This window comes from Eucyclogobius newberryi, unplaced genomic scaffold (assembly GCF_026437365.1).
Source record: "Eucyclogobius newberryi isolate DKJ021-1_F unplaced genomic scaffold, fEucNew1.0.hap1 SCAF_6, whole genome shotgun sequence".
In the NCBI taxonomy this organism is placed as follows: Eukaryota; Metazoa; Chordata; class Actinopteri; order Gobiiformes; family Gobiidae; genus Eucyclogobius; species Eucyclogobius newberryi.
Window position 1 is genome coordinate 29,487,029 of NW_027316278.1, and position 22,482 is coordinate 29,509,510.

The window sequence follows — 22,482 nt, forward strand, 5'->3', positions numbered from 1 at the left end:
GTGAATCACTACTGTCATATTTCAAAGAATTCAGATATAAAAGTGCTTAGGACAGTTGTTTCAGCCATGTTGAAATGGAGCAAAGGATCATGGTCTTGCCACGTATCAATCATAAAACGCACCTACCGCTCACCTGCAGCCGCGTCCGGCTCGTCCCCATGAGAGCAGCACGTTTCCGCGTGTCTAAGCGCATTGATCTATCAGTGTATGGGACAAAATGAAGACAGAGAAAGACAGTTTGAGCTGTCTCATAAGAGACGGAAATCTACAGAGACGAGAGTTGCGATGCGATCTGTCGCGCTAATAAACAAACGCACGTGTGTGTTGTATCAGTCCGCACGGGGGAGTGGCATGTGCACTTCCGCCTGAGTTCTCAAATCGCCAAAAAATCGTCCATAATGCCTTTAATATCACACCATGATTCAAACCTGTGTGTGGTGCAAATGAATGAAACACCAGGAGGCAGTCATAGGCAGAATCAACCCATGCTTTTATTGAATCCATTGCATATAAAACTTTTTTTTTTCATGTTTTTTCAAACGTTTTTTTACGTAAAGTTGTATGATCTACAGTGCTATCCAATAGACTGCAATTAACAAGGAATCCATTAAAATAACATTTTAATTGTCCTGTGAAAACTTCCAGACAAGTTGGCATTCTAAAGACGTAACCCAAAAATAATTTGTCCTGAAGACCTTTAAAGTTACAGTTTGTGTATCCTCTCATACCATAAAAAATAGAACACAGAATGAGAAAAGAATCCACTGTTTCCATTGGTCCAGGGCTGTTTCAAATCTACAGTATGCGTGTCGACATAAGAGCTCCCATTGGGCGGGGCGACAATGCGACGACTCCCCAACCCCCGCCCTCTTTGCACACAGGCCCCGCCCACCTCCCCGCCACAGCCCCGCCCAGGCAGAGAGATGTCAGTGATATATTTTTGGGATATTGCGTCAGTGGTGTGAGTGGAGTGTGGCGCGTGCGGGTGCCGAGCAGACAGCGGCCCGTGCGGTTGCAGCCAGATCGAATGCAGCAGTGGCTGAACTTACGGGCGCTCTCCGGGTCTGTGCTTTAGCAAACGGGATACAGGCTGAACACCCGGAAGGAAAGTGGTCAGGGTTGGACGTTTGCGGTGGCTCCGAAAGGGACGAGTGGCAAAAGCAACAAGAGAAACGGTAATGAACTTGCTAAAAATGAAATAAATGAAATAATCAAACGTAAAAAGTTAAAAGTAGACGACATATTTAAAGTGCATCTGACAGGTTGGACTACACTTTTGACAAAAACGTAGTGAACAGGATTATATTGAAGATTTGACTAAATATTTCCCCAGTTTTGGATCATGTTGAATCTGAGCAGCAGACTTAAGTAATTCCACAACTGTTACCTAGCAACTATAGTCCAAACAAGTGCCAGAACAAATTAACTTACACAATAGTTATGATTTGACAAATAATAATGCCTGATAGCACCAAATGACTGTTTAAACTGTTGTACAAATGTATGAATTGTTCCTGTTTCTTGGATGGAATGTTGCGTGTTGATTCCGCTCTACTTCCTGTACTTTTTAACTTTTATTTTTAAATGTTTCTTCACAAATATGAATAAATAAACTATGATAATGTTGATCACAGGTTCTATCCCACCGAACAAAGTCATAATTAGAAAAAGAGGAGAGTCCGTCATATGCACTTTAAAATGACCAAATTAATGTGGTGTTTGACAAAAGCCTGACCAAATTTGAGCTTCTTGTACATCCAACATTTGAATAAACTCTTATTAATTATAATAAGTATAATGAGTTGTGCTTTGTGATCTGTTGCTCTGACTTGTCCATTCAGGAAACCCCTCTCGCATCAAACCGAGACCCCCCTAAACCATTCATGAGTTTGCGGCTTTCGGGCCTTTCGGGTGTCCAGCTTGTCCACACCATGTTTACATCAAATCCAGTTGGCTTCCACACTTCATCCAAGAGCAAACCTGTGACTGGAGGTTGTTTTGAATCTCTGTAAGAGTCGTCTTACGTTTCAGCCTTTTTCTCATCGTGTTTGTCTGTTTCTGTAAAAAGACATTTGAACGAGATCAGGACAACCCCAGTCGAGTAGTTTGCTGATGCAGCAACTAGAAAACGACAGAGAACGAAAAGGCTAAATGACATGAATTTAAGGCACAGCCCATGGGCCAAGGAACAGTTAGTATTTAAGAAAAAAAAAGACAATTTGGCTTTCCTCTCGATGTCACTGAGCTATTTCTCAGATAAGCAACATGTCGATGGATCAATTTTACACTGAAGCTCATGTGGAATAAACATTCTCTTAACAAGAGGTACGTAATACAGCCACACCATCACCAAAAGGGATGATAAGATCAACCATTTACAACAAACGGCATTATGATAGTAATAACATTAATAATTATACTTTATATACAGCACAATAAATATGTTGTAAACAGCAATAAACCAGGATTTTTATTACAGGTAAGGGCATCAGGTGAGCATGGAAAAGGAGTCAGATCTTGGCACTAAATCAAGTGAAACAAAGATGTGAAATGGCAGGAGAAAACAAGAACTTTTGGAGTTGATGAGTTTTGAACAGTTTAATGACAGCTACAGCAGCGTTCACTGTAAACAAACTGCAAACAGGAGCCTGGCCAGCCACACTCGCTCACTGTGGACCATGTTCAGTGGAAAAGCTCCTGTAGCCTATCCCAGCATGCACCACCACTGCACACGGGCGCTGGCGTGGGATTTGCGTTAAAACTAACAACGCCGGGTGCGATTAACAAACTTTATTGGAGTTTTAGAGATTGTGGATTGTTTTTGCACACCTGGATGTTCAACTGAGGAGGGCAGAAGAAAACCAGCCTTTTACTGGATTTACAAAGCTCCAGATTAACGAGGGAAGTGGATTTATGCAACTAAACTGACTAGTAACTGGACTAGTAAGTGGATTTATGCAACTAAACTGACTAGTAAGTGGATTTATGCAACTAAACTGACTAGTAACTGGACTATTAAGTGGATTTATGTTACTAAACTGACTAGTAACTGGACTATTAAGTGGATTTATGTTACTAAACTGACTAGTAACTGGACTATTAAGTGGATTTATGCAACTAAACTGACTAGTAACTGGACTATTAAGTGGATTTATGCAACTAAACTGACTAGTAACTGGACTATTAAGTGGATTTATGTTACTAAACTGACTAGTAACTGGACTAGTAAGTGGATTTATGCAACTAAACTGACTAGTAACCGGACTATTAAGTGGATTTATGTTACTAAACTGACTAGTAAGTGGATTTATGCAACTAAACTGATTAGTAACTGGACTAGTAAGTGGATTTATGCAACTAAACTGACTAGTAACTGGACTATAAAGTGGATTTATGTTACTAAACTGACTAGTAAGTGGATTTATGCAACTAAACTGACTAGTAACTGGACTATTAAGTGGATTTATGCAACTAAACTGACTAGTAACTGGACTATTAAGTGGATTTATGCAACTAAACTGACTAGTAACTGGACTATTAAGTGGATTTATGCAACTAAACTGACTAGTAACTGGACTATTAAGTGGATTTATGTTACTAAACTGACTAGTAACTGGACTAGTAAGTGGATTTATGCAACTAAACTGACTAGTAACCGGACTATTAAGTGGATTTATGTTACTAAACTGACTAGTAAGTGGATTTATGCAACTAAACTGACTAGTAACCGGACTATTAAGTGGATTTATGTTACTAAACTGATTAGTAACTGGACTAGTAAGTGGATTTATGCAACTAAACTGACTAGTAACTGGACTATAAAGTGGATTTATGTTACTAAACTGACTAGTAAGTGGATTTATGCAACTAAACTGACTAGTAACTGGACTATTAAGTGGATTTATGTTACTAAACTGAGTCAGGCCTCACACTAACCACACTGCAGATGTATTTCTGAATTAATTTGGTTCTTCATTTAGCAAATCATTTGGCAAATCATTTCACCATCGTCTCAAAACGATTCAACATGTTTATCAAGATTGCGTATTGGCGATTCTCTTAATTCTATATCATCGATCTATATCAATTACGGGAGATTGAGAGTAGTTTGGAGAGCGAAACGATCACAAACGCTCTTTCGACACTGTTTTCATACTTGACTGTTTGAAAAGTAATCAGCCTCTGTCATGTACAACAGCTTCATGATGCAGTACATTCATTATCAATATCAGCAAATGTTACATGTACAGGGCTTTGTAAGTAAGTGTATTTCCAGATACTTTTTGATGATATTAGAAGCTGGAAAGTAAATCAGATGTCCAGATGTTGCATATTTAGGGCACAATTTACACAAAATAAACTCGGACCAGGTGAGCGTCGCTAATTTTTCATCTTATTAGTTTTTAAGATGTAGTATTATTTACGTTTCTAGTTTGCAAGGATTAAAACACCTTTAATTTAATAGATACAAAGGCATTTTTAAGACTGCTGTGGAACACTTTGAAGTAATTAGCAGTTTTACTTGTGGAGTGCTAACAAATTGTTTAAATGTGTCGCTGTGTTAAAGTAACTTGCATGAAATAGTTTGTTTCTTTGATTTGTTTTGTGGTTTCTATTATACTGCCAGAGAATATACTCAGAACCCTTTACAATCGCAGCTGAAAAACATCAAATCCAAAGAGCTTTTTGTACATTTGTAATATTTCAGATGGCTGACCAGGCTTAGAACTTAGAAAAAAATCAAATCAAATAAAAAAGCCTGCTGAATCGGGTTCAAATGAGCCGTCGAAACATGCACACACAAGTACAAAACAATAAATAAGAGTGAGGTGTGATGTGCAGAGTTTGAGACAGCAGTTTCAGTGCATTCTAGGCTCTGTGGCGTCCGACGATGACCAATGCAATGAAGCTGATTGTCTTGCCAAAAGAAAAGACAACGACCGGTTTCGCACGATGGTAGAACAAGACAAAATCGAATAAATTAAAGCACGTGAGAGGCAGAAAAGGCATACGGAGACAAAACGGGCGGTAAAGTAACGCAGTAGTTCTATCGAAAAGGTGCAAAATGCAACAACTACAAAGCATTGCATTGTCTGACGTGTTCAAACTGAACTGCAGGCAACAGTAAGAAAATGTAAAGGCTTCACCCACATCATGGAGTTGAATGAGCGTCAACATTTCTGTCAATGAAACAAAAAATACAACGTGAGGAGATGGTATGGGTTTAGTAGTATAAATGCTATCTGGAGCAAGTGCATCATCACTCCCAATATATATATCTATATATATATTGTGTTGATTTGTTGTTTTGTTGTATATCCCTTCAAACACTGGCAAAATTCTTTCATTGAACTCCAAAAAAAGTAAATTCTAGCAAAAGTGAATTCTAGAAAATATCTGAATCTTACATACAGTACGAAACAAAATAATCAGAGGTTGAGGACAGCGTCAACAGCTGTAAGGTTCGAGCTTGTGTCGGTCACGGTTTTTGAGTTTTGTTCCAGGAAGACTTCCACGTCGGATGTTCATAAAGCTCCCCAATGTGCTGCAGCTTCACGCCAACGTTTTCCTTTCGCTTCTTTCGTGCGGGACGACGGCCAAAAGATATCGGGTTCACAGTGGGGAGAGATGACCTAAACGCACGGACATTCTCTGCAGTGGAGTTGAACGGGCACTTTGTTTGAACACAGGCAAGGATGAAGGGAATGTGGTCGCCCGGATGTTTAGCGATAGGTTGCGTTCACGGTGTTAAAAAAAAATAAGAAAACCGTTTCAGATGGAGGGCAGGAGGAAATTGCTGTTTTTGAAAAATAAATAACCGACCCACTTTTGTTGTGTTTGTTTCAATAAATGAACCGCACTGGCGACGTTCAAACTGCAGAAGAAGACCATGTGTCAACGTGATGCAATAGTCATCTTTAACAATTAGCTTAAAGGACAACTATTATGAATTATTTGTATTGTTACTGACCTCCAAACAGTGAGTACCTTTACTTTGGTATTGCACGTTTTAGAACCATAAAAACAAAACAAAAACACATTTGGTTCCATCTACTGGCTGCAGAGGGTATTACGTTTGAGATGAACGCTAGCTTGCCTTCGACATGCTAATGCAGCCACGCAATGTCGTAATGATCGTAATTCCACGGCAGAAACGCTCAGTCAGTGGAGATCACTTTAGAAAATGTTGGGCTTTTCCCACGTCTCAGGTCACATTTGATTCATCCTGCAGTGAGAACGTCGCCATGGAGAGGTTATTGTTTTGGGTTATTGTTTTGCCAAGCGTGTTAGTTACAGGTCCGGTCTGTAACGGGGCGAGCATATTCACAGAAAGATTGCATGTTTTTCAAGGTATTTCTGAACAAACGTATGGCAGGTATTATTCCACCAACAAAAGCCAAAGGTGGAAATCATATAAACCTGTCATACTGTACGCACTTGTGGCTAATATCTTTTATAAGAGTGTGTTTGAATAGCACCACTAACTACGAAGCATACTTATTTCTTCTTTTTTCATTTGTGCCGAAGATGAAGACACTGAGCCCAGTAATTACAGAGATATTAACCATAAAACAGGTCAAGAAATCTGTATTTTGACGGCAAAAAACAATCGATTTCTGCCCCGTCCTCCAGCTCCAGATGTTTTTTTTTTTGTTAGAAAGTTGTGACGTCACGTGAACCCAACCTATGCACAGAGTGAGACACCGCTTCAGTTCAGAGGGACAGGAATGAAAAGAAGATTTCCTGAGTGCAAAAATAAGTGGGGAGTACCAGTGGGCGTGTCTGAAGAGAAACGGGGAGTGGTCAAAGTGAACAGCAGCACGCGCTTTGGAATAGAACACAAACAAAACACGGCGGCTACGTCCACGTTAGCGCATTTTCCTCGGACGCTGAAATAAACGGGCCGGACAACAAAAGTATGAAATGACCTTCCGGTTTGGGTCTATTATTAGTGTTGAGAAGCTTTTGAGCGACACCTACTGGCCAACGATCCACACTGATGAGACTTTTGAGCATGCAATGATATACTAATCGTTCGACGGACAAACTTATAATGACAATAGTTTGAATATTTGCATTTGTAGAGGTCAATGCTCGAAACGTTATTCAATTGTATATTTTTGTGCCAAACTGCTTGTATTTTAGTAGTAATATAACATCCATAATTATAATTACAACACTAATGTGAAGCACCAAGTCTTACATACTTTTTGTATATTGCACTTTGAAAACTGCTGCTGGAGCGTTTAAGTAGTGTTAGCATTAAAAACACACACACGATGCGTTAGCGTGGACGTAGCCGCAGACTCCCAGCCCCTCCCCAAAAATATTCTATAAATAATTCTCTGTCATTACTAAGAAGAGTACGTTGGGTGAGTATAAACTGCTATGTGTCGGCGGTCCTGTCCTCGTCTGCGTCCTCGTCCTCCTCTGGGACGCAGGAGGGCGAGCACAGCAGCGCCTCCCCCTCCTCCTCCGCCCGCTCCTCCTCCTCCGGGACGCAGGAGGGAGAGCAGAGTGTCCCCCGCTCCTCCTCCTCCTCCTCCTCTGGGACGCACGGGGAGCACAGTGTACCCTCCTCGTCCTCGTCGTCCCCCTCGTCCACGTCGTCCCCCACCTGCTCGTCCAGGGGGATCTCCGTGCACTCAGAGTCCTGCGTGCACAGCGTTTTGGAGTCGGTGCAGCTGTTCTCCTCCTCCTCTTCCTCCTCCTCTTCCTCCTCTTCTTCGGGCTGGCTGCCACTGTCCTTCTCTGTGTCCGACTCTCCGTCCTCTTCTAAAGTCAGTTCGAACTGGAATTTGTCTCCCCCTGGCGGCCGCCCGCTGCCGTCGTCGGGCTCGTCTAGCGCCGGGGAGGGGCTCTGGGGGATGGTGCTCTGGTACCACTCGCGGTTGTCCTCCAGCGTGTCCAGGATGTCCTGGGCGTCCGGGTGCACCAGGTCGGCCCACGTCTCCCACAGCGGGTGCACGATGTAGTCGATGAAGCCCACCTACAACAAAGCACAGTCTGTGATACTTTCTGATACTGTTTCTTAAAGGAAGTGTTGTCATGACACTCAAGTCTGTCACGTCCAAGTGTTCTAAGTCTCGTCTCAAGGTCTACTTTTACTCTCTGGCTAACTTACTTTACTTGTTTATTGTCATTTTTTGTGTTTTAGGGATTTATGGTTTGCTTTGATTTGACTGCTTTTATTGTTTTGGAACTAGTGAGATCAAAATGAGCACTAAACCTTACAATCTGACGGAATCTCCCAACAGGACTGTAATGGCCCATAACAGGTAGACAGAGGGAGGTTCGTTTGGGCAGGGCTTAGTCAGCCCAGAGTAGTGTATAGTACAGCTCCTCAGATTGAAAATAACTTTCTGATGTCCAGATGATTACCTTTGAAACTACAATGGCAAATGAGGGATTACGCAGAATCATTTCTTAAATCTAACATGATTCTGGACATTAATGCACTAAAAAACATGCAACAGTTTGACAAGAACATGTTTGTTTTGTTGCACCAAGCGCCACAAAACTTACAGCAATGAGTGAACTTCAGAAAGTGGTGGTTGACATTAGCTATTGATAGTTATTCATCTTTGGCAAATATGATAAACATATAAACAACAACCAGGTGCCTGCAAAAGTACCAACCTGGGTGCTCAGATGTCCTAAACACATCATGGCCTATATATCTTTGTGTCTTTGTATTATCACATTCAAACACTGCTAGCCCTGAACACGCGCAAAACTGAATTAACCATATACAATACCGTCATATTCATGTGCAATTACTGTTGTACTCACAAGCAATTAAGGCCATATTCATGTGCATATAACTGATGTAAATATGAGTGTTTTATTTAGTTTACTTACTTACTATTAGTATTAGTTAGTCTTATTTTATTATTATTATTTTATTATTATCTTATTTTTATCTTTTATTTTATTTATCTATTTTATTTTATCCCCCCTCCTCCATTCCCTATTAACATATGAGAGGAGTTTTGTTAACGAGAGTTTTTTGTTTTGTTCATAAGAGTTCTTCAATTAAGAGAAACTTCCTATAATCTGTCCTTTCCTTCTGTATCCCCCATGTGTGGACATTAAAGGATTATCTTATCTTATCTTAAAAATGCAAAAAAACACCCATGTGCTGTCCCCTGTGTGCGTCGTACCTGGCTCTTCTCCACCGAGGCGTTGTGTTTGTCGCACATGGGGCTGATCTCCATGCCCCTCTCCCTCTCCCGGTCGCCCTGGGTGAAGAACTCCTCCATGATGCGGTCCGTCCACTGTTTGTACAGCTGCAGGGGCTTGGTGGGGTTACTCAGGTCAGCGCAGTGCACCATGTTCTGCAAAACCTGTACACAGCAGTACGTGTTTGGACCACACTGTTGTCTGACGTGTGGCCACCAGAGGGAGCTGTGGGGTTGCTGTTGGGGTAGCCCTGGATGACAGTAATATTTAATGTTCCATACACATAATATTAGTATAGTTCTCTGTTATATTTTGGGCCCTCGATGCCAAAATATGTGTTTGATTAATAATTACATCATGTTGTTGTTTTTGCTCAGAGTTGTGAAGTAAGGCAAAGACAATTGTGAATGCTAACGCTAACGCCTGGAGAGGCACTAACACTGATTGTGGAGGCTTTGCAGAGCTTAAAAACACTGCTAATGACTGGAAAAGGCTGTGAGGAGTGGACGGAGAACTTATAACTCTAATTTAAAGGGGACAGATGAGCTTTACTGTTTGTTACAACAGTGTTTCCTCAACTTTAGTTTAGTCAAAGTAGTATTTGGATCGATCAATGCATGTTTGAGTAATCCTGTATTCTCCTGTCATTAAAAAGTCCTAGGAAAACGTCACGTAGCCAACAATAAAATCAACAATAAAAACTCGTAAATGACAATCTGCTGCTTGTTAAGGTGAAATGTCACGATGAGGAGGCGGTGCTTATTAGTTATGCAGTTTTGAACAGGAAGTAAAAGGTCCTGTTTTGATTACCATGCCATTTTAGATCATTGATTTGGGTTTAGACTGAATAATATGTAAAAATGATGATCTACTAATGTTATAGTTCAATACTAAACACCTAAAAAAAAGCATGATATGTCTCCTTTAAATGACCTTAAATATGTTGGCACACATTATAGATGTCAAGTATTTTGTCTGTCAATGATATTGACAATGAAATCTTTATATTGATCAAATGTTAGCATACGTACACCTATTCACCATGTTCTCTAATCTGTTATTATTTTGAATTGCATTTCAAGATTAAATGTCTGTTCTTGGTCTTGGATTTTATCAAATAAATTTCCCCCATATATGCGACTTATTCTCCAGTGCGACTTATATATGTATTTTTCTTCTCTATAATGCATTTTTTGGCCGATGCAACTTATAGACCGGAAAATACAGTACATGTTTTACGATCTTTGTGAAAACTGAGCTTATAAAACAACATACACGTGTTAAAATACTTCTGCTGAAAGGAAAGCAATAAGTGGGATGATGGCGCAGGTGCCAGCACTCACCTGTATCCTGTCCGAGTAGTTGTCCAGCAGCAGCACACCGGAGCTCGTCACCTTCTTGGTCTCCACCATGGTCTTCAGGTCAGCCAGGAGGTTCATGTGCTTGGACATGTCAGTGGCCAAGACCTGTTCACACACGGCAGGCAAACATTTAGCCACAAAAACAAGAAAACTACAAACCTAGATTCAACCATGAGGACATTTCATACAAAACAGAACCTGTGCAGCAGAAGAAAAAAAAAAGGATCACAGTAATAAGTCAAGAATAAAACCCATGGAAGAAGCATCTCAGTCAGATACTGCACCGCGGAAACATTTATAGATTAATAAATCAACTGAGAGATTTAAGATTGAATATTTTGAACTGCAGCATTTTGAACTAATTGAAGCTGTTTGACGGACTTTAGAAAAAGTGCTGTAAAAAGTCCATTGTAATTGCTCAATCTGCTGGTGATAAGAACATTACAAGTTTTACACCCTAATCCAAGTTAAAATAGCTCTAAACCTTGGAAAATGCAGATTAAGTGATTGATACATAATTTGATCTATGTATTGTTAAAAAACGGAATACAATCAGTTTTTATATTATTCCTTATTAGACAATATTTCAGCTATCTTTAAATAAATGTAGGTTGTGTACTTACTATGTCGATAACCATCTTTCGCAGTGATTGTCTCTGTTTTTTGGTCAGGTTTTGAAAGATGTCACAGTTCTCCTCCTGTAGCAGTTTGAAGCCCACAGCTAAATGATGGTTCTCCAACACGGACGAGTCGTTGTACATCAGAGCCAGCTCGGAGTCTAGACGGAGAACAAGCATATCCACACACTATTAAAGGGACATTTCAACAGCACACGCGTATCCACACACTATTAAAGGGACATTTCAACAGCACACGCGTATCCACACACTATTAAAGGGGCATTTCAACAGCAAACACATATCCACACACTATTAAAGGGACATTTCAACAGCACACGCGTATCCACACACTATTAAAGGGGCATTTCAACAGCACACGCGTATCCACACACTATTAAAGGGACATTTCAACAGCACACGCGTATCCACACACTATTAAAGGGACATTTCAACAGCACACGCGTATCCACACACTATTAAAGGGGCATTTCAACAGCAAACACATATCCACACACTATTAAAGGGACATTTCAACAGCAAACACATATCCACACACTATTAAAGGGACATTTCAACAGCAAACACATATCCACACACTATTAAAGGGACATTTCAACAGCAAACACATATCCACACACTATTAAAGGGACATTTCAACAGCAAACACATATCCACACACTATTAAAGGGACATTTCAACAGCAAACACATATCCACACACTATTAAAGGGACATTTCAACAGCACACGCGTATCCACACACTATTAAAGGGACATTTCAACAGCAAACACATATCCACACACTATTAAAGGAACATTTCAACAGCAAGCACATATCCACACACTGTTAAAGGGACATTTCAACAGCAAACACATATCCACACACTGTTAAAGGGACATTTCAACAGCACACGCGTATCCACACACTATTAAAGGGACATTTCAACAGCAAACACATATCAACACACTGTTAAAGGGACATTTCAACAGCAAGCACATATCAACACACTGTTAAAGGGACATTTCAACAGCACATACGTATCCACACACTATTAAAGGGACATTTCAACAGCAAACACATATCCATACATTGTTAAAGGGACAATTCAACAGCACACACATATCCACACACTGTTAAAGGGACATTTCAACAGCAAACACATATCCATACATTGTTAAAGGGACAATTTAACAGCACACACATATCCACACACTGTTAAAGGGACATTTCAACAGCAAACACATATCCACACACTGTTAAAGGGACATTTCAACAGCAAACACATATCCACACACTGTTAAAGGTACATTTCAACAGCAAACACGTATCCACACACTATTAAAGGGACATTTCAACAGCAAACACGTATCCACACACTGTTAAAGGGACATTTCAACAGCAAACACGTATCCACACACTGTTAAAGGGACATTTCAACAGCACACACATATCCACACATTGTTAAAGGGACAATTCAACAGCACACACATTTCCACACACTGTTAAAGGGACATTTAAACAGCAAACATATATCAACACACTGTTAAAGGGACATTTCAACAACAAACACATATCCACACACTGTTAAAGGGACATTTCAACAGCAAACACATATCCACACACTGTTAAAGGGACATTTCAACAGCAAACACATATCCACACACTATTAAAGGGACATTTCAACAGCAAACACGTATCCACACACTGTTAAAGGGACATTTCAACAGCAAACACATATCCACACACTATTAAAGGGGCATTTCAACAGCAAACACGTATCCACACACTATTAAAGGGACATTTCAACAGCAAACACGTATCCACACACTGTTAAAGGGACATTTCAACAGCAAACACATATCCACACACTATTAAAGGGACATTTCAACAGCAAACACGTATCCACACACTATTAAAGGGACATTTCAACAGCAAACACGTATCCACACACTATTAAAGGGACATTTCAACAGCAAACACGTATCCACACACTGTTAAAGGGACATTTCAACAGCAAACACGTATCCACACACTATTAAAGGGACATTTCAACAGCAAACACATATCCACACACTGTTAAAGGGACATTTCAACAGCACACGCGTATCCACATCTAAAACTTCCTCGCTTTAAGACAAACAGTGTTTTTTATAGAGCCATAGTTCATTGGAATCAGCTCGGCACGTACAAGTTAAACATAAACTAAATTTCAGCACATTTATAATTACTTATTGATACATAAGCAACCAAAATCCTTATTATTAGCAGCAAGTACACATGTGCAACTCTCTCAACCACTGCACCACTGACCAAGCACGTAATGGCAATATTTAATCATAAATATGATAATAAAACAATAAAACCATGTGTAATGTTCCTGTTAAATAAACCAAACAGATACATTTTAATCGTTTGGTGAGTCACATGTATCATTCCTCTTCTTGTTCACTTGAGGTTTGGTCCAGCCTGAGTACCGCGCCCTTTATTAGTCCAAAGACATTGTATAAAAGAGGTTTGATTATCCGGGGCTTTGTATTATATGTTCATATTGGACTGTGCAATTAGATCCAGTCATTTGAAATCCCTAATAGTCAGCTTGGGGCTTTTTAATCAAGAGGTCTGCAGCCAATGCTCTGTAGATAAAAGCATGTGGTTTGGAGTTCAGACTTGAGAGCAACAAATTGTATTTATTTGTGTAAAATGGCCCCGGCAAAACAAGCCATAATGACTTGTTTATGCTTATGAAGAGAAGTTATATATAATAATAATACTAATAATAATCTAATGAATGTGTAAATAATATTGATATGAAATGTGTTGCTCGTTAGCACAGGTTTGGGCAGTGGTGACATGGCCGTGTTGCCCACAGTGAGTTAGAGGTTCCGTTAAAAGAGTTCTCAGGAGTTAGTGAGTCACCGGAGCCGCAGGGTTTCCAGTTTGGATAATGAAAGGTTCTCACAATGAAACTGAAGTGTGTGTGCAGGTACTTCGGTCAAGAGCAATGACTAACACACATTAGGCAGGACGTGCTTGACTTTGTAAGCTGCAACTACTCATGCTTCTTTTAGAGTGTATGTGTATGTGTGTGTGTATTTGTACGTGTACATGTACGTGTACGTATGTGTACGTGTACGTGTATGTGTACGTGTACGTGTATATGTACGTGTGTATGTGTACGTGTATGTATGTGTAAGTGTACGTGTATGTGTATGTGTACGTGTGTATGTGTGTATGTGTGTATGTGTATGTATGTGTGTACGTGTATGTATGTGTAAGTGTACGTGTATGTGTATGTGTACGTGTATGTGTGTATGTGTGTATGTGTGTATGTGTGTATGTGTGTATGTGTGTATGTGTATGTATGTGTGTACGTGTATGTATGTGTGTATGTGTATGTATGTATGTGTATGTGTATGTGTATGTGTATGTGTATGTGTATGTATGTGTGTACGTGTATGTATGTGTGTATGTGTATGTATGTATGTGTATGTGTATGTGTATGTGTATGTGTATGTGTACGTGTACGTGTATGTGTATGGGTATGTATGTGTACGTGTGTATGTGTACGTGTATGTATGTGTGTGTATGTATGTGTGTATGTGTATGTATGTGTGTACGTGTATGTGTGTGTATGTATGTGTGTATGTATGTATGTGTACGTGTATGTGTATATGTATTTATGTGTGTGTGGACGTGGACGTGTATGTGTGTGTATGGATGTGTGTATGTGTATGTGTATGTATGTGTGTACGTGTGTGTGTTCCAAAGTGGTTTTCACACTACAAATGGCAAATAAACTGAACTAAACTGAACGTTGTGAAAATTGTGTAAAAATGGTCTTTGTGTGAAAACCTTTGCTGTTCTGGTTCTTTCCCTGGATCGTTTTGACAAAATATGACTTTAACAGATTGTAGTGAAGACACTTTATAAGTAGTTTAAAAAAAAAAAAAACACACAAACATATAAATAAACACATAACTGTTTCTTCCTACTCACTTGTGTTGATGAGAAACTGGTTGGAGACTCCTGGATGGTCAACATCGTGGATCGCACTGGCAAAGATGGCAGCTAAGATCTCCAGGTCGGTGAACACAGCCTGAGCGGAGAAGAAGAGAAAATCAATCTTTTAAGAAGGCTTTACACCAGGGGACCCCACAACACGGCCCCCCTTGTCTTTAGAAACATTTACACTGCCAAAATACTCAATCCCATCTGCTCTTTTGTGAGACGTAATGACTCTTTACAGCGGCAGGTGGCGCTAGAGGCAAAACTCAGCTATGCAACAATTATATCATATAAATGTATAGACCCTTCCAGTGTTTTAAACAACACATTGCATTGTATAAGTTATCTCTGATGCATTATCAATTCAAGAGTTAGCGTTAGCCTCCAAACGTCGCAAACTACAAAAATCGAGAGCTGTTTTGGTGATTGAACATCACTCGACTAGACATTTTAGTTACTATTTACTCATGTAGAATTTCATCTTTTGACTATTTTCAAACAATAGCAGTGTTATAAAAGTACCCAAAAGGTTCTTGGTCTGACTAGAAAGCAGCTGCCCCTGAGCAGGAGCCAAAGGAGTCCAAAAAAGTGTGGAAAAAAGTACCAGGCACTAAAAAAGTGAACTAGATATTGATAGTTAGAACTCGCTGGCAAATGTCATGAACATCTAAAAACAACCATGTGTCTGCGCCGTCTACAAAAAGCACATTTACAGTTTTTTTTTTTGCTGCCTCATTAAAATAAATGTGATAGAAGTTTCAGGCAAGTTCCGGACTATGTGTGTATTTACTCTTTACACATCACTTCTGGAAGGTTCTATACATCGTTGACCCAGTATGTCCCTCATCATCAAAGTCCATGTATGTCTCATCCACCATTGAGGCCATCACTGAGGCCTTATGACAAAGAGGCAGCCCCTAAAGGTCAACAGCCCCTAAAGGTCAACAGCCCCTAAAGGTCAACAGCCCCTAAAGGTCAACAGCCCCTAAAGGTCAGCTCCCTGCAGTACTCGAGCGTACCTCCAGGGCGGGGGTGGACAGCAGCACATGTGTGGATTGGGTGACGTCAGCAGCGTGTATGTTGTTGTGATAAGCCACATCGGCGTGGTAATGGTCTTCTAAGGTCATCAGGTATGTTATAAAGGTGTCCAGGGGGATTTTAAATGTCTTCAACAGGTCTCGCTCCTGCAAAAGAAAAAAAGGGCAAAGTTTCGACGGTGTTAATAGAGTTATAATGAGCATTTCAAGTCACCCAAAGTGCTTTACATTGCATTTTTCATTTAAGATAGGCTGCCAATCTGCGCCATCGGCCCCCTGAATAAAAATGTTCAGCACTAGTAACATGACAAACAATATTAAGTGAGAGTCGAACCTGGAATATGTTGTGCATCATGACTGTCAGCGGCCGATTCCCAGAAAACTCAGAGATTTTAAAAACATTAAGGCCCCATTTATTTACATGTTCCAGCTCCTGTGAAAGAGCAAACAGGAAGATACACGTTAAAGATGGTTCTAAATGAAACAATCATAGAGGGAGAGGAGAAACTGTGTGTTCTGGTGCTGTTTTGGTGCTGTTTTGGTGCTGTTTTGGTGCTGTTTTGGTGCTGCTTTGGTGCTGTTCTGGTGCTGTTTTGGTGCTGTTTTGGTGCTGTTTTTGGTGCTATTCTGGTGCTGTTCTTGCCCTGTTTTTGCCCTGTTCTGGTGCTGTTTTTGCCCTGTTCTGGTGCTGTTTTGGTGCTGTTTTGGTGCTGTTCTGATGCTGTTTTAGGGCTATTCTGGTGCTGTTTTTGCCCTGTTTTGGTACTGTTTTGGTGCTGTTCTGGTGCTGTTTTAGTGCTGTTCTTGCCCTGTTTTTGCCCTGTTCTGGTGCTGTTTTGGTACTGTTCTGGTGCTATTCTGGTGCTGTTTTGGTGCTGTTTTGGTGCTATTCTGGTGCTGTTTTGGTGCTGTTCTTTCCCTATTCTTGGGAGGTGCTGTTTTGGTGCTGTTTTGTGCTGTTCTGGTGCTGTTTTGGTGCTGTTTTAGTGCTGTTCTTTCCCTATTCTTGAGAGGTGCTGTTTTGGTGCTATTCTGGTGCTGTTTTTGTGCTGTTCTGGTGCTGTTCTGGTGCTGTTTTGGTGCTGTTTTGGTGCTGTTCTTTCCCTATTCTTGAGAGGTGCTGTTTTGGTGCTGTTCTGGTGCTGTTTTGGTGCTGTTCTTTCCCTATTCTTGAGAGGTGCTGTTTTGGTGCTATTCTGGTGCTGTTCTGGTGCTGTTCTGGTGCTGTTCTGGTTGTGGTGCAGACCTTTCCAAGTGCGTCCTCAGCCTCCGTCTTGACTCCGAAGCGTGGGATGTTGGAGTTGGTGAGGCTGGACGAGTGCTGCAGTTTCTTGACTCCACTGATCTGAGACATGGGCTTGTTCTTCTCTTTGTCCTTCTGCGCCTGAGGACAAGGCATCTCCACCTCATGCTGCTTATCTGAAATACAAGCAGGAACAAGTCACAATACTTTTCTGCACGGATGCCATTTTAAGGACTTCTGATCTTTGTAAAATAATAATTGTTCATGATTATAGCAGCAATCCTATTTTTTTGTCACTTAAATCCATAAATAAAGAAGATCAGAAGAAGATTTATTATGTTTTACAGAGAACCAAACATGTGCACTGGAGCATTTGTTCAGATAGTTAACATGAAAATATATACAGGTATTTTATAATTATTTAAAAATGATGATGAGTATTATTAATATCTTTTATATTTAAAGTAAAAACCTGCAGACTAACAGACCTTTTGATGGTAATTACCACAAACTAAGGCTGCAACTAACGAATATTTTAGTTGTCTACTTTAGTCCGAAATTATAATCATTTTGATTCATCAACGAGTCACATTTCTTCAGTTGTATTGGAGATTTTTCTCATCCAATCCAAGGATTTAACCAATTAAACATTAAAAATACAAACTGCAGCATTCTTGATTGAGACTATTTACTTCAAAAATCAAATGAGACTGATAATTACAGCAGGTATTTTTGCTGAAGAAAGAAGAAACAACCCTCTCCGTGTGTACAGCTCATTTCACTGACCTAAGAAAGTGCTGGAGATGAACTCGGAGACCTGGTTCCCCGAGCGGCTCATCTCCGACAGGTGCGTGAGCTCGCGGTTCAGCATCCTCTTGAACTGAAACAAACATCACACACGGACATGAGGAGCGCTGCTTATGGCTCACGACGTATTAACACAGTTTTACATGATAGAAATGTCACGTGGTGTTCTATAGGTAAAAAGGGGACAGCGAATCATCGAGAAATACAGCACACTTATTGTAGTACCAAACAGTTCATGATGAAATATGATTAAAACTAGGGATGGTATATCGGTTATCGGTGATGTGATGGGCTGTATGTTCACGCAATCATGCAACAGATAAATACATGTTATTATTTATACAAAAGTGAAATGTTTATTTGCTATAACTTCACATAAATGTGTGGTCTTAATATCGGTTTATCGTTTCGGGCACAACAGCAAGTCAATTATTGTTAGACCATCCCTAATTCAAACTATTTCTCAGGTCACAGTGATATGTGTTATACTTATTGTTTAATTTAGCCTAGGATAAAAAAAAAAAAATTGCTTGCGAAGATTTGGATAATGACTTGCCATATATCATGTATTTTTCATTATTCTTCAAAATATATTCAAATAAAGATCCTCTTAATTCAAGCAATTTTACACTTTCAATGTCAATATGTCTAACCCTTCCAAGTTCATTAATATATTAGACCGTGTAATACTTATAAACATGTAGAGAACTTAAATATTCATAAGACAGGACAGTGTAGAACAACTTTTGAATAAAACTCCTATGAAAAACCCTTTTTTTATTTATTTATTTAATTTTAAATCTTTTTTTCTCAAACAAAAAAACAAACCAAAAGAAACAAACTAAATAAAACCTTCATATGCTGTCATTTAGGTTGAGAAAAGCGTCTTCTTCATTCACACATGTATCTGCCGCCCGTCTGCTCCTCCTAAATTTAGCCTCCTGCTCTGACTGATGTTGACACTGACGCTGCACAGGCCCCTTCACAAAACGCAGCGGATACAAGAATTAAACATGGAAATGATGTTATATGTTTTGAAAATGTGTAATTGATTAAACTGAAGACATGATCGAGACCCAAAAAACCTGGTCATAGCACTTACGTTTGAAACAATAAGGATGTAAAGAGATGACACTAATAATTCATTCATTCTATTGGTCAGAAGCAGTGGGCGGCGGCAACAGTGTTGATCGTGTCAATTACAATGTTTTTATCATCGTGTTTGTCTTTTGCTGGCTAAAGCAAAAAAATACAAAATAAAAAGTAATAATAGAGACTAAAACGATGACTAAAATTACATGCATTTAGATATTTGCCGGTGTCGATTTTAGATTTTAAAATCCATAGCAAGGTTAAAGTTTTTAGTAACTTTACACTCAATAATAACTAATAGCTAAATTAATAACAGAATGTGAAATGAAAATAGTGACGCTAAATATTTTCCGATACTGAAACTAAACTATCGCTCATCCCTAATTATTTTATCAGATAAAATACCGATATTTTCATCAAATAATAATAACTAAAGATAAATGAATGAAAGGGAAGATGAGATCCAAGTTCCACTTTTCAGACCCAGAGGCTCAAACCAGAGCAGGAACAATCTCAACTTCTCAGAACAAAACACAAGACAATCATGTCAGTTAAAAATAATTATATATGTTCTGGTTGACCAAAACTATTATGGATTTAGTCGACTAAATTAACGTGAAATTATCGTTGACTAAACTAAAACTAAACTAAAAACTAAATCTAAATCGGCAAAAAATTGAATGATACTGTCAAATGTGTCAAAATGAATGGATTAACCTCAGGTCTTGGTCAAGACTTCAGCTTGAGGATTTGACCTCTTGTTTCAGGTCGACACGGGAGGAACATGCAAACTCAGCACTGAAAAGCCTGGAGTACATGGCGTCCACTTCAGCATTATGTTTTTGTATTTGTACGTGCTTTTAATCGTTTTATGAATGAATTGCTTTCTGCCGTGTTCTGTGTGGGCAGCTGGAACAACCTAATTGCATGAAAATGTATTATTTCCCAAACGAGAGTTCATGTGTATTATTATATTGGTCTTATATTTGGTCTTTTATGGTAAACTCCATGTATTAATATATGCCAAATATCTAAGAATGATTTGTTTAAGTTAATAAGATCATTATTTGTTTAATGATAATTTATAATTATTCAGCAAAGTTGCGTTGACTTTTTTGGATTTAATCGTTAAATGATTTTGTCTTTTGAAATAAATACATTTTTATTCATCACCTTTGTAAAAGAGGTTTTTGATTTCCTGGTTAAATAAAGGTTAACAATAAGAATACGGTGACATAATAATATATAAATAATATATATAAAATGTATATTATACATTTTATATAAAACCCTAACCCTAACCCTAACCCTAACCTTAACCTTAACCCTAACCCTAACCCTAACCCTAACCCTAACCCTAACCCTAACCCTAACCCTAACCTTAACCTTAACCTGGCGTGGTCTAAAACGGCGCGGTCAAATAGCGCAGCAGTTTCAGGAGCCGCGGCACAAAATAACATGACGGCTCTGTAGATACTTCCTTTATATATATAACCTTTTTACTTAAGCATTATTGATTGTTATTTTGCCAGATTTTATGTCGATGTATTCTTAACCTTTTAACAACAATTAATCAACTTGCATGAAGTAGACGAATAGATAAATGTTGAAAAATTATGATGCAGAACCTTTTAAGATAAGATAAACCTCCATTAGTCCACACAGTGGGGACATTTCAGACACAGTGGGGACATTTCAGACACAGTGGGGACATTTACAGTGGGGACATTTCAGACACAGTGGGGACATTTACAGTGGGGACATTTCAGACACAGTGGGGACATTTACAGTGGGGACATTTCAGACACAGTGGGGACATTTCAGACACAGTGGGGACATTTCAGACACAGTGGGGACATTTACAGTGGGGACATTTCAGACACAGTGGGGACATTTCACACAGTGGGGACATTTCACACAGTGGGGACATTTCAGACACAGTGGGGACATTTCAGACAGTGGGGACATTTCAGACACAGTGGGGACATTTCAGACACAGTGGGGACATTTACAGTGGGGACATTTCAGACACAGTGGGGACATTTCACACAGTGGGGACATTTCAGACACAGTGGGGACATTTCAGACAGTGGGGACATTTCAGACACAGTGGGGACATTTCAGACACAGTGGGGACATTTCACACAGTGGGGACATTTCACACAGTGGGGAAATTTCAGACACAGTGAGGACATTTCAGACACAGTGAGGACATTTCAGACACAGTGGGGACATTTCAGACACAGTGAGGACATTTCAGACACAGTGGGGACATTTCAGACACAGTGAGGACATTTCAGACACAGTGGGGACATTTCAGACACAGTGGAGACATTTCAGACACAGTGAGGACATTTCAGACATAGTGGAGACATTTCAGACACAGTGGGGACATTTCAGACATAGTGGAGACATTTCAGACACAGTGGAGACATTTCAGACACAGTGGGGACATTTCAGACACAGTGGAGACATTTCAGACACAGTGAGGACATTTCAGACATAGTGGAGACATTTCAGACACAGTGGGGACATTTCAGACATAGTGGAGACATTTCAGACACAGTGGAGACATTTCAGACACAGTGGGGACATTTCAGACATAGTGGAGACATTTACAGTGGGGACATTTCAGACACAGTGGGGACATTTCACACAGTGGGGACATTTCAGACACAGTGGGGACATTTCAGACAGTGGGGACATTTCAGACACAGTGGGGACATTTCAGACACAGTGGGGACATTTCACACAGTGGGGACATTTCACACAGTGGGGACATTTCAGACACAGTGAGGACATTTCAGACACAGTGGGGACATTTCAGACACAGTGAGGACATTTCAGACACAGTGAGGACATTTCAGACACAGTGGGGACATTTCAGACACAGTGAGGACATTTCAGACACAGTGGGGACATTTCAGACACAGTGGGGACATTTCAGACACAGTGGAGACATTTCAGACACAGTGAGGACATTTCAGACATAGTGGAGACATTTCAGACACAGTGGGGACATTTCAGACACAGTGAGGACATTTCAGACATAGTGGAGACATTTCAGACACAGTGGGGACATTTCAGACATAGTGGAGACATTTCAGACACAGTGGAGACATTTCAGACACAGTG

The 22,482-nt window shown here is 39.8% G+C and overlaps 1 protein-coding gene across 6 annotated transcripts in view; it reads right to left on the reverse strand.

Annotated features, from left to right (window-relative positions):
• Window positions 1-469: 469 nt before the first annotated feature.
• Window positions 470-22,482, reverse strand: part of pde4d (phosphodiesterase 4D, cAMP-specific) — a 323,831-nt gene continuing 301,818 nt past the window's right edge. For all 6 annotated transcript variants that reach the window (XM_072432614.1, XM_072432613.1, XM_072432616.1 and 3 more), the window contains 9 exons: window positions 18,235-18,328; window positions 17,452-17,624; window positions 16,540-16,638; window positions 16,188-16,352; window positions 15,160-15,259; window positions 11,168-11,322; window positions 10,527-10,649; window positions 9,165-9,347; window positions 470-7,990 (listed from right to left, as the gene is read on the reverse strand). In XM_072432614.1, the coding sequence (XP_072288715.1) occupies window positions 7,388-7,990; window positions 9,165-9,347; window positions 10,527-10,649; window positions 11,168-11,322; window positions 15,160-15,259; window positions 16,188-16,352; window positions 16,540-16,638; window positions 17,452-17,624; window positions 18,235-18,328 (1,695 nt within the window). In that variant the 3' untranslated portion in view covers window positions 470-7,387. The remainder of the gene's footprint in view (window positions 7,991-9,164; window positions 9,348-10,526; window positions 10,650-11,167; window positions 11,323-15,159; window positions 15,260-16,187; window positions 16,353-16,539; window positions 16,639-17,451; window positions 17,625-18,234; window positions 18,329-22,482) is intronic.